General features: G+C 51.8%; 1 protein-coding gene across 5 annotated transcripts; it reads right to left on the reverse strand.

Annotated features, from left to right (window-relative positions):
- Positions 1-855: 855 nt before the first annotated feature.
- TMEM109 (transmembrane protein 109) lies at positions 856-9,569 on the reverse strand. 5 transcript variants are annotated; one of them, XM_067748887.1, is made up of 5 exons: positions 9,222-9,374; positions 4,820-4,929; positions 3,786-4,030; positions 2,831-2,933; positions 856-2,411 (listed from the first exon to the last, which is right to left on the reverse strand). In XM_067748887.1, the coding sequence occupies exons 3-5, from the start codon at positions 4,020-4,022 to the stop codon at positions 2,020-2,022; spliced, it is 732 nt and encodes a 243-aa protein (XP_067604988.1). In that variant the 5' UTR covers positions 4,023-4,030; positions 4,820-4,929; positions 9,222-9,374; the 3' UTR covers positions 856-2,019. The 5 variants fall into 5 exon arrangements, with proteins under 5 accessions (XP_067604988.1, XP_067604987.1, XP_067604985.1 ...); XM_067748886.1 differs by lacking the exon at positions 4,820-4,929 and adding an exon at positions 4,979-5,142; XM_067748884.1 differs by lacking the exons at positions 4,820-4,929; positions 9,222-9,374 and adding an exon at positions 9,411-9,569.
- Between the last annotated feature and the right edge of the window lie 2,588 nt (positions 9,570-12,157).

Here is a 12,157-nt window from a genome sequence, read left to right on the forward strand (position 1 = left end):
ACCAATGAGGAAAAAGCACCTCCTCTGCCTCACCCCCACCCCACAAGCAGCTCTCCTATAAAGGCATCTGACTCTTGAACCAGAACCAGAATTGCGGGGGGCGGGGACGTAGAGAACCGAGCTCGGGGGTGGAGAGGGGATGAGAGGGGCCAGGAGGGCCAGGTGACAACTACTCTGACAGAGGAAGAGCCCCAGATGCAGGCAGCCCCATCCCTGGGAGAAACCTGTGGGTCTATGAAGAGGGAGGGCTGCTCTCTTTGCTGAGGGAAGGCCTGCCTCCCAGGTCCGGCCTCTGGGCGCAGCCTTGCCCGCCAGGCAGCCTTAGGAGAGGTCCAGAGCGGGGCACCTGGCTGCACGTTAGCCTTTCCTGGGCGGCTTAAAAAGGAAAAACCACACCCAGGCCCCTCCCCGAAATGCCTGATCCAATCTATGCACCGGGTTGAGAACCGCGGCACAGAACTCCTGTCTGGCGGGGAAGCAGGGAGGGCAGGCAAGCCTCTCTCTGGCTGGGGGCCAGCCTTCGCCACTCCTGCACACAGGGCTGGACGGGGTACCCTCCTCCCCCTCCCCCACAAGAACACTATTGCCACAGAGCTGGTCAGTCCTGGAAGTTTGGTAATGGGGGCGCGTGCCCTCCTCATTCCTCACACCCCTGGAGGGAAGGGTGACTGGTACCAGCCTTCTTTCGCACTCCTTTCCTTTCTCCCGCACTCCCTTCCTTTCTCCCGGCTTCACACTACCTGACACCTGCAGGGAGAAGTCGTGAAAGCTGAGCAGCTCCACAGAAATGGGTTTAGCTGGAGAGAAGGCACTCAAAGCAAGCCAGACTTTGAGCAAATACATCTGATCCGGAACTAGATAATAAAATAGCGTGCACTTTATTTAAAACCAACCAAGCGCTGATAAAAATATATTTCACTGCAGCTGTGATTCCATCTCCAACCTCAACAGTAAGAACTGGGCATTTCTCTACTCTTCACATCACATGTGGGGCCTGGCAAAGGAGGCCACCCACCTCCACCAAAGCCTCGAAGGAAGCGTGAGTGCCCTGGTGGGGAGGGTGCAGCCGCAGAGCATGAGAAGGGAAGGGGCTGTGAGGCGCATCTCTGCTGTCTGCTCTGCGCTCCTCCTAGGCAACTCATCAGCGGACTCCCTGGTGGCAGTGATGGAGAGAGAGATGGAGAACTGCCCGGAGCTGCGCAGACAGGACGATGAACCCTCCTTCCTCCTTCAGGGTCTCTGAAACCCCCACAGGGGATCTCATGGCCACCGCAGGGTCCTACTTGCAGGCACGAGCCTACGAAGCAGTCATCTTTTGCTCTGGCTGAAGGGAAATCAAGATTCTGAGAGGAACCACTTTCCTCTTGACACAAAGCAGCTACAGGGCAGTTTCCTACATACAGTACGGCAGCGGGCAAGCGGAGGGCCCTGCTGGCTCGGATTAAGGCACTTGTAACAGATTCAATGTACATCCCGGCCCACTTCCCTTCCCCTCAGGCCCCAAATGCCCTGCCTCTTCCCCACGCTGGGCAATGAAGGGGACAGGAGCATGCCCTGAGGGACTGTGGTTTGGTTGGAGTACAGGGCTAGAAGGAGAAGACAAGCAGGAAGGAAGCTGGGGACTTGGCAGGGGAGGAGCTAGAGAAGGACAGGAGAGCAAGAGCGTCGGAGGAAGGCAAGGCAGCCGCTGAGTCACAGGAGGCCCCTGGCAGTGATCAGAGGTGTCTGCCGAGAGGAGGTGCAGAAGCTGGTGGGAGGCCCCCCACCTTCCCCTGGCTGAGACGGGGGGAGCAGAGAAAGGGTGAGGAGAACCAACCCCAGACAGAGAACCACAGAGGACAGGGCCCCTGAGGACCAGTGGGGGGTGGTCTTTCTCTCTCTCTCGGCTAAGGCGGCTGGTGCAGAGACAGCGTTCGGAGACAGAGCAAGAAAGGGGCAGGGGGCTGGGAGGAGGGCTGTGCGACCCAGAAGCAGCTCGGCTCTTTGGTATGACGAAGGTGGCAGCGTCCGGCGTCCTTCTCACTCCTCCTCCACGCTCCGGGGCCCCTTGGCCGCTCGCCTCTGCCGCCAGCGCAGCTCTTCCACCTGGCGCTCCAGCCCCCGCACCTTGGCCTCCAGCTGGGCCCCCGAGGCCCGGGTGCCAGTGAGCCGGCTCAGCAGGGCGTAGAGCGTCAGCAAGGCCAGGAGGAGCAAGGCCCGGGTGGAAGGGTCGGGCACTGACCTCACCAGGGCCACAAAAGCGGCCAGGAAGAGGGCAAGCTTCAGGCCCCACAGGATCCGCCCCAGCAAGGCCAAGACCAAGCCGAGGAGCAGGGACAGCAGCCAATAGGCAACCAGGGCCCCCGCTCCCCACAGCAGGAAGGTCTGGACTTGGCCGGGGCTGAGCTTCAGGCCCTGGGTGAGGTGATCTCCTGGAAGGGGAGAGAGTCACAAAATCAGCCCACCTGGTGCTGCGAAAGGAGAGGTTTGGTCAAGAACCAAAGGCGGGAGGAGCCAAACCCCCTCGCCAAGGAAAACTCCTTTCCCACGGGGTCGTGGAGCTTAAATCTCAGCTCCGGTCCCAGCTGACTGTGGGTAGACTACTTCCCCTGGTTGAGTCTGCTGCATCTATGAAATGGGAGTAACGCTCTGGGCTGTGGGTGACAGTTAGATGAGATGTTATGGCTTAGCACGAGGCGGCCGTTAGCAGCCTGCTCTTATGCTCGTCTCTGGGGAGACCTGGGAGATGCTGAGCAGCTGGGGAAAAGTCTAGACACTGAAAAGATAAATTCCCACAAACAGGAAGGGACAGGCTAAGCTCCAGCTGACCTAACCATTCTCTGCCACTCACCTTCCAGCCCCAAGGCATTCAGCAGCTGTGCGGCAACCCCAGACAGCGTGAAGAAGGCCACAGAGATGGCCGATGAGACCGCCCACATCACCTGAGCCAAGGTCTGTGGGAAGAGCAGAGCATGAGTTGAGTCCGTGATTACTGATGCTCTTCTCTTCTGAGTCTCACCACCGCTGCCCACGAACATCTCCACCTGCCTCTCAGGGGTCCCTTCCACAGCCACCGTCCAGTGCATGGGGATGGACGGTGGGCCATTTCTCCTTCCTGTCTGAACTGGAACCCAGGACACTTGGGCCCTAATTCAACTGATGTGCTGGAATACTTTGGCGGTAGTAGTGGGTGAACGTGGGCATGTGGGGGTGACCATCCAATCCCTGGAGTAGTCACCCTGTAAAACTGGGGTGCTCCTAGCCTCCCAGGGAATCATGAAGGTGTGTGAAGTAACAGCAGTGGAGGGCTAGGATGTTTCAGTGAAAAAGAAGTCAATCAGCTCTTCTATATTATGCATTTTATAAATGATTGTTTCAGCCGTTTAGGACGACCTATCAGAAGTATACACCAGCAGGCTTGGGACGCCATCAGGCAGAAGAGACAGCCCTGCCTAAGAACCCCGAGTCACCCTCACCGCCACCTCTGAAGGCGAAAGAATGAACTCAGGTCTTGATATTTTGCCAATTTAAGCCTCTAGGTCAGATTTAGACCAAAGCCAGACTCTATAGTCACCGGTGACGTAGGTTGATAAAGATGGCTCATTTCCCAGCCTTTCTGGCAAGAAAGGGCAGGAATAAGGCAAAGATGGGGGTGGAGCTAAAGGCCCTGGGGTAGGAATGAAACAATGAGAGTGCAAAAGGCCGGGGCTGTCTGGCTTCATTCTGTGGAACTGGGGGCTCTCTCCACGAACAACGGCTCCTCTGTCCTCAGTGCGCGTAGCCACAGCAGGGAACACCTTCCTTACCTCGGAAACTAGGTGCGTGGTTTCTGGCCCAATCCAGGCATCCAAGGTTCCCCGCACAGATCGACCTATCTGGCTCAGGAGATCAACTGGGGCCTCCCTCTTCTGCTGGCCTGGTGGCACGAAGTCTCGATGGGACTGGGATGACGCTGAGTGGAGGAGGACGAGGGCCGCTAGGAACATCAGGACGACTTTGAACAGATGCTTGCCCCGTGGTGAACTGCTGCCTGAGCCTGCCATGGCTGGGTCTGCCAGAGAAGAAGCATGGGGTGAGCGGAGGGCCCGAACCGGCCGAGAAACCCACTGTCCCAAGCATGACGGGCCCCAGCACCCCCCACCGCCCCTCCCTGTTAGCTGACAAAGGCAGAACTCAGATGGGCACAACCATCTCATTCATGGGTTCCTCTCGTACGTTCTTTACCACTTGCATATTAACTAGCCAGCAAGTATCAGTCAATGCCTTAAGGTGGATGAGAAGATCTCTCTAAGGCTTATTCCAGTTCTAAAACCCCGAAGGCCTGCCTTTGTGTCTTAGGTGCTTTGGGTATAAAAAAAAAAAATTATAAGACTATATGGCTTTGGGCTTTCCTGGCGGCGCAGTGGTTAAGAATCCACCTGCCAATGCAGGGGACATGGGTTCCATGCCTGGCCCAGGAAGATCCCACATGCCGCAGAGCAACTAAGCCCGTGTGCCACAACTACTGAGCCTGTGCTCTAGAGCCCACGAGCCACAACCACTGTTGTGAAGCCTGAAGCCCATGCGCCTAGAGCCCGTGCTCTGCAACAAGAGAAGCCACAACAATGAGAAGCCCTGGCACCGCAACAAAGAGTAGCCCTGCTCACCGTAACTAGAGAAAGCCCACGCGCAGCAACGAAGACCCAAATGCAGCCAAAAATAAAAACAAACAAATAAATAAATTTATTAAAAAGAAAAAGACTGTACAGCTTTGTCCTCAAGGAGGTTATAATCTACTTAAGATAAAGCTGATATTTATATTTTAAAAAAACCTTAAAACATAGCACTCGAATAGGATTACCGCTATATAACGATGTAAAGAAAAGGGCTCAGGTGCTCAAATAAGAACCCACTGCACATAGGTCATTTGCTCTGCAGGACCATCATGTGAGGTGGGCGTTATCCTCCTCGCTAAGGGGAGAGAGGAGAAGAAACTGAGACTTAGGAATTCAGCATTTACCCAAGGACAAAGGCCAGGAGTTAAACCCAAGCTTCCACTTCCAAAACGCAGAAGTGAAGGTGGTTGCTCGTTGGAATCACCTGGAAGCTTCACAAAGTTCTGATACCTCTGCCCCAAGCCCCAAGCTTCTGATGTCACCATCTGGGTGTGGCCTGGGCTTTGACCTGCAAAAGCGCCCCAGGGGATTCCACTGTGCAAAGTTGAGACCCACTGATACAGAGATGACCTCAACTCCCCAGCCCCCAACGTAGGCAAGAAGTTAAAGCACAACTTTTACGGAAAGATATTATTATTATTAACAACAATTTAACCATGCGTCACCTAGCTCGTTTAATCCTCACAACAACCCATCAGTTAGGTGTTGTTCTTATCCCCCATTTTCCTGATGAAGAAACTGAGGGAGGATAAGTAGTAAGCGGGAGAGCCAGGATTTGAATCCAGGTGCATCTGACATCAGACCCGCTCACACATAGCCCTGCGTTGTATCCTCTCCAACTTCAGTCTCAGAAGCGACTTGGAAAGTCCTACAATAGATTATTCATGAGCTAAAACAGACTTGACATCTACCAATCCACTCCATGAATTACTGGTGACAATTCACTTAACCACTCTGTGCTCTGATCTCATCTGTAATGGGATACTGTAGGCAAATTAAGACCCAACAAGTATCGACTCATTGAAGTACCTACGCTGGATTCGGCCAAGAAAAACGTTTTCAGTTCCAACTTCTATTTGCCACCACGCTTGAGAAAAGTCAAATGGCACCAGCAAATCCCATTCTTTTCCAGGCTCAGAGATGAACCTGCAGTTCCAGGGTGTTTCTGTGATTCAGACCTGATGAGCGGAGAGGCTAAGCCATGTCGCTGAGGTAGGAACAGCCAGGTGTTTGAAGTTTTTGTAGTTACCAGGGCACTACGGGAGTCGGCCAGAAATCTGGAGCCATCAGGATGGAGGAGAGCGAAGAGAAGATGTTCCCATTCTTGTTTAGTGGGAAGGAGCAGGGTCCAAGAAGGGGTTATAAAAATATCACACTCGGGGCACTTTCTGGCCCAGAAACAGCTGCTCTAAGTCCCTCCTGAGGCCTGTAGGTAAAGCAGGGCTGCAAAACATGCAGTTCATAGGGAACGACCTCAGGCTGGGAAGCCTTCTCCTCCTTTTGGCACAAATCGAGAACCAGATGGTTCCTGCCTGCCCGTGGTCAGAGACGAGGAAAGCATGGGTCAGTTCCTGGTCTATCTGGGTCATGACCACACTGGGGACATAAAGAGCAGGGTTGCTATATTGGGTGGCTTCTATATCCAAGGACCTCCACCAGGAGGGATCAGATGTCGTGTCCTCCTTTCTGGAAGGTCAGGGTGACATGAGCTGCTGCCCCCTTGGCAGACTTCTGCATTCTTTGCCAGCCTCGACTTTCAGGCGGCCGTTTGCTCCAGTCGAGGGGAGCTGGGGGACCTTGAAATAAACTCTCCACAGGGAGGCTGGCATGGCAATGCCAGCTGACCTTCCAAAGGGCACCGGAAACCAAATCTAACAGGATTCTGGAGTGTGCCCTTTGCAGATAAGAGAGCAGATTCCTGGCTCGTCCCTTTCATCCAATTGTTTGCTTTAACAGGATTCTTTCTCATTTCTTTTTTTTTTTTTTTAACATTTTTATTGGAGTATAATTGCTTTACAATGGTGTGTTAGTTTCTGCTTTACAACGTCTTTCTCATTCTTCAGCAAGAGTCTAACCCACCGCCATTACGCCTCCTCACTTCAGCCCCATCAAATACTTTTTTTTTTTTGCGGTACGCGGGCCTCTCACTGTCGTGGCCTCTCCCATTGCAGAGCACAGGCTCCGGACGCGCAGCCTCAGCGGCCATGGCTCACGGGCCCAGCCGCTCCGCGGCATGTGGGATCCTCCTGGACCAGGGCACGAACCCGTGTCGCCTGCATCGGCAGGCGGACTCTCAACCACTGCGCCACCAGGGAAGCCCCGATCAAATACTTTTAACAAAGAGAAGCCATGGTAGTCAGGAGCCGAAGCAGTCTTGAGCTCTGAGAGGAAGGATGTCTTAAACGTCTTCACCTCCTGCAATGCCTGACCTCAGAAAAATAGCAGGTACTCAACAACCACAACAAACTGTGTGTGTGTGGTGTGTATAGTGTGTGTGGTGTGTATAGTGTGTGTGTTGCTTTATAATTTACAAAGCGCTTGTTCTTTCACCACCTCATTTAACTCTTATAAGAATCGTATAGGATACTGCTACTCTCCATGTTTTACTCAGAAAACAATGGCTTGGAGACATCAAGTGACTTGTTAAAGTACACGCATCGGGACTGGGACTTGACTCCAGAACCCAGGATCTAAACCTTGCCCTTTCGCTCCTTCCACACCTCCACTCTGCCTCAGTAAGACATGGTCCCTGCCCTCAAGGTGCTTCAAGTCCTGCCCCCAAATCAACAATCACAAAGTTAGAGGACTAACTACCCAGACTCCCACGAGGAGGCCACCCACCAGAAGATGACCCACCTGCTGGGCTCACACGTCATGGCTCTACAGCGAGACGTATGAGGACAGCAGAAAATTGGGACTAGACCTGCCACTTTTGTTCAGGCAGCTGCAACGGGGCTCAGGAAGGGACGGGCTGAGCCGGGGAAACTGAACTATGGTAGTGCGGAGCCACATATGTTTAGCTGTGGTTTGCTAAGAGGGCGGGGTGGGGGGCGGTCCCCACTCCCCCTGCCAAGGCTCCTTCCTCCGGTAGCTTCCTCTTGCGCTATGAATCACGACGTGGCAGGAGGGGCAGCTGACTTAGTACCCTCTGCCGGCTCTGATTTCCCCATTATTGAGGAACTTGCCCCTTTGGAGCAGCGGTTCTCGACTCCGGTTGCCCATCAGAAGGGCCTGAGCCGGTTTAAGCTAGAGGGTCTGCCCCACCCCACCCCGGGGCTTCCTTACTCCGACCCTCCCCAGAGACGGGCTCAGGCTTTTGTTTTTAGAGCTCCCCGGGGATTTCTGATGCATAACGGGACAGCTGCCACAAATGGTCCGCAGCACAGGGAAGAGTCTACTTCGGGCAAAGCCCCCAGAGTGCAGCATTGGGCAGAGGACTCTAGACTTCCTTCTGTCCCAAGCTCAATTCTGCCACACACTAAAAGCCACTACCTCCTGTCTTATCACTTAACCTGTCTGAGTTTCAGTCTCCTCAAATGTAAAATGGGGTTAAGCAAGGTTATGAGTTACCGCAAGGAGTTAACATGTTTCTGCAAGAACTTTGTAAACTGTAAACATCTATAGGAACGTTGCAGTACACAAATTGCCAATATACCACTCACTGCATTGTAGCATCATTTACCAGTTTCTATGCCTGGCTCCCCCATTAGACTTTGAGCACCTCCTCGTCAGGCTTAACTTTTCTTGTAATCTCCAGCGCCTAGCACAGAACAATGACTAATAAATGCTTGTTAAATGAGTATTAGAAGCCCGCCAAGAAGCGGTGAGGGTGGCAATGGAGAGCCATGGAGAGGTGCGGAGAGGAGGCTATTTTAAAGCTGATCCAAATATGCAGCGGCCACCCGAAAAGCACAGCTGCGTGGAAAGGAAGCTGCTAGACCGGGTGAAGCTGCCCCTGAGAAGAATGAAGTCAGCGTCCCAGCAGGTGGGGGCAGCCCCCCGCTAAACCCCTGACAGCTGCTGCTGCCCAGCAACTGTTTGGGGGCCGGGCGACGGGCAAAGGGGCAGCCTCCCAGGCGCACGACGCCTTCCCCAGGACCCAGCCTCCCCGAGACAGGGTGTCAGTGGCGTGCATGTGCTATTTCGAACCGCGTGTCCCCTGCCAAGCTTGCTGGGTGGCGTCACCGGCAAGGGATGCGGCGCGGCCCAGGGGTTCGGGGTATCCCAAAGGGCTCGGAGCGGGGCCGCGGGAGGCTGGGCCGTGGGCGGGAGTCGGGGGCGAGGGGCTCAGCGCTGGCCTCGTCCCCCAGCCTGACAACCACCCGGCCTTGACCGGATCTCGGCGCAGCGCTGGGAACTCTTCTCCCCGGAAACACGCGCCTCCCCTGTTACCTACTAACGACGCCCCCTGTTGCATAGCAACGAGGATCCGAGTCCCCAGTTAATCTCCCCGCCGCGCGACGTCGGAGCCCTCTCTACTGGTGCTCGCCAGGCCTCGCGGCTCCGCCCTGGTCCCGCCTGTAGCGGCCGCCGCCGCAACCCAGTCCCGGGTACAGCCCCGGAGCCCCGGTCTCGGGTCGCACTCACCGGGCTCCGGCCACAGCTGTTCTTCACGTGCAACTTCACTAAAACGCGCCACTAAAGCCGCGCCTCAATACTGGGGCGTTGGTTTATCGTCTGCGCACGCGCGAGGCGGGATGCGCCCACGGACCCGCAGGCCTCCCTCACAGCCCAAACCTGGTGCCGGTCAGCGCATGCGCCCTACCCTCTGATTACCTTTTTTTCCCAAGCATTCCCACGGAGAGAAGAATGGGGTCGGAAGTTCGAGCTGGGAACGGAAGTCTCTGGCAGGAAAGGGGAAAGAGGTGACTATATCTGGGCTATAGCGTGGATAAACTGGATCTTTGGATTTGGAGTGGAAGCTTATCCGCCTCTAAAAGGCCCCTTGGCATTTCGGGGAATGTAGTTCTCCAGCTACGTGGTGCCTCCTGGGGCATTGTGGGAAATGTAGTTCTAGAGGCGCCTCAGAGCACCTGGTCTTTTGAGAAACTTTTCGCGCTAAAAAAGCACAAAGGGAAAGGGTGTTAGAGGAGCAGTAAGAGGCGCACAACCGGGAAAATGCATCCTTTCCTTCTGAGAGCATTTCCACACCCAAACTCTGCAGATGGCTGCTAAATGTTCTCCGAATTTTAGAAAAGGAAGGGAACCTACTCCCAGACCCATTTCTATATATATATATATATATATATATATATATATATATATATATATATATATATATATATATATATATATATATATATATAAAGGCAGCATTATGAGGGGGAACGCCAGGGGATTTGGAATGAAGTGATCTTTGGTCTGCTTTGTGATTCTAGCAGGTCACTTCATCTCTCTGGATCTCCTTGTTTCAACTTTGCTATTGTTAGAAAGAAAACTATAGGCTCGAAATGGAGTCACATTGCTAGGACAAGCCCCCAAACCGGGGATTAATACCTGACCTAGCTGAACTTTCAACCTCCCCCAGAAATGTAGTCTTAACTAGTCGGTCAGGAATTTTTTGGTCAGCACCAATGAGGCAATCTGTCACATGGGCTCTCTCTTGCCCCCAAAGGAAGATGAGATAATCTGCTATATAGACGCCTTTCATTCCCCATGGATAGGTTACCTATGCCTAAAATAATCTCCTTTTTTCTGTTTATGACTTCCATGTCCTGCCTTTAAAAACCCTTCCCTTACTGTAGCCCTTTGGAGAGATGGCATGCTGCCTGATTCATGAATCTTTTATAGCTAATTAGATCTTTGAAATTTACTGGGTTGAATTTTGTTTTTTAACTGTATAAAGTACTAGAAGGTCCTAAAAATACCTCTTCAATGCACAGTAGGTGTGGCGATTCAATGAAGTAAGGGGGGTGAACATGTTTTTAAAAACATCCAAGTAGCTGTCCAAATGCTTCTATCACATTGGTTGCCATAGGCAGGCTCCCCTTTGATGTTAAAACAGTTCCTGAAACTCAACACTCTAAAATAGAGCTTTTTTTCCCCTCCCTCCCTGAACCAGCTGTCTAATTCAGCCTTCGATAGCTCTGAGGAACTGACCCCAAGAGGTAGTGGGAGAGGCCAGTATATCTGTGACTTTGGCTAAATGGTATGTGCGATCCAGCATATGTCTCAGCAGAAGGTTACTGCTAGCCATGAGGAACAGGTATCTCAGTTCATGATTTTAGGGCTTTTCTAAGTATGGGAAGATGCAAGAGTTTGGATTCATAAAAAATCTTCCTGTCATATTTAACTATCTAAGGGCCTGTTTTCTCAAAGCACAGAGTGGATCATCCTGTCCTTCACCCTGAATTCCTTTCAGGGTGTACTGTAGGTCAGCAAGTACAGCAGCTAAGGACTAGTAGACTAGTCCCTAGTAGCCTTGTGGAACTGGATGGTGAGTGGCATTCCTTGTTTTACAGTGCCCCCCTGTGGTCATAAATTTAACCAAGGTTTGGGAGGCATTTCATAACCAATTTGTCCCATGGGGCCAGTAAGGCTTATTTCTAGGTCAGGCGAGGATTTCGTGGATATGCCGCCTAATGTGAAATTACTGGACTAGACCCTGTTAATTGTAGCCATAGAAGTATCTGAACCACCTGTATTACTAGTCTGTTATGGTTCAGGAAATGATTCTCTCTTGTTGCTTCTTCCCGTATCTAGAGTTACACTGTTACCATCATTTTAATTTTTTATACAACTATATATTTGGTCAACTGTTTCAAGTTGCTTAGTCATCATTATTTTTGTTGGAGGCTCAATTACACGTTGGGTAATACAAGAAATAACAATCTTGTAGAATAAGCAGAGTACAAGTAGTATAGCTAGCAGCATTAATAAAGTCTGAAGTAGGAATTTAAACTAAGAACTTTCATTAGGTGCAGCCCCTGGTCATACCAGTCACTATATTTAAGGGTAATGATAAATTGGCATTGTTCATAAGGTACTCAGCCCAATTTCCCAATGTTATTAATCTTATTATCCTTAGTATAATTTAATTGTTCCCAACATAAGGGGGCTTTTAAATTTAAACGACTGTAGCCTGGTGTTAACCATAAAAATCCATCCCATAATTGAGGGACAGTCTCTCCCAATAAGCAGGTGGTTATGGTTTTTGACTGAAATTTAGCTCATTTTTCCAATTGAGCTTGAGTGAGTAACCTTTAAAAAAAATTTGTATTTTATGGCCAGGGTCAGAGCAGGTATGATTGATTGGCCAAGTGAGGGGGTCTCATCTAGTAATATCAAGAGTGGCCTGAACGGAACTATAACTTCTTTCTTCTAGAAAAAATTTCCTAAGGGCCATTCAATCAGAGCCTTGGAGTGGAGAAATCCACCAAGGTAAACCAGAAGTACTGGACACAGGTAATTGACCATAAACCCAACAATTAGATTGATTTTTAAACTCTGCCTAGGAGTTATGTACCGGTTGTAGAAACCAAGAAAACACTGTAATTGATCAGGCCCAGCATCTTGGAATAGCT

This window comes from Pseudorca crassidens, chromosome 9 (assembly GCF_039906515.1).
Source record: "Pseudorca crassidens isolate mPseCra1 chromosome 9, mPseCra1.hap1, whole genome shotgun sequence".
Taxonomy (NCBI): domain Eukaryota; kingdom Metazoa; phylum Chordata; class Mammalia; order Artiodactyla; family Delphinidae; genus Pseudorca; species Pseudorca crassidens.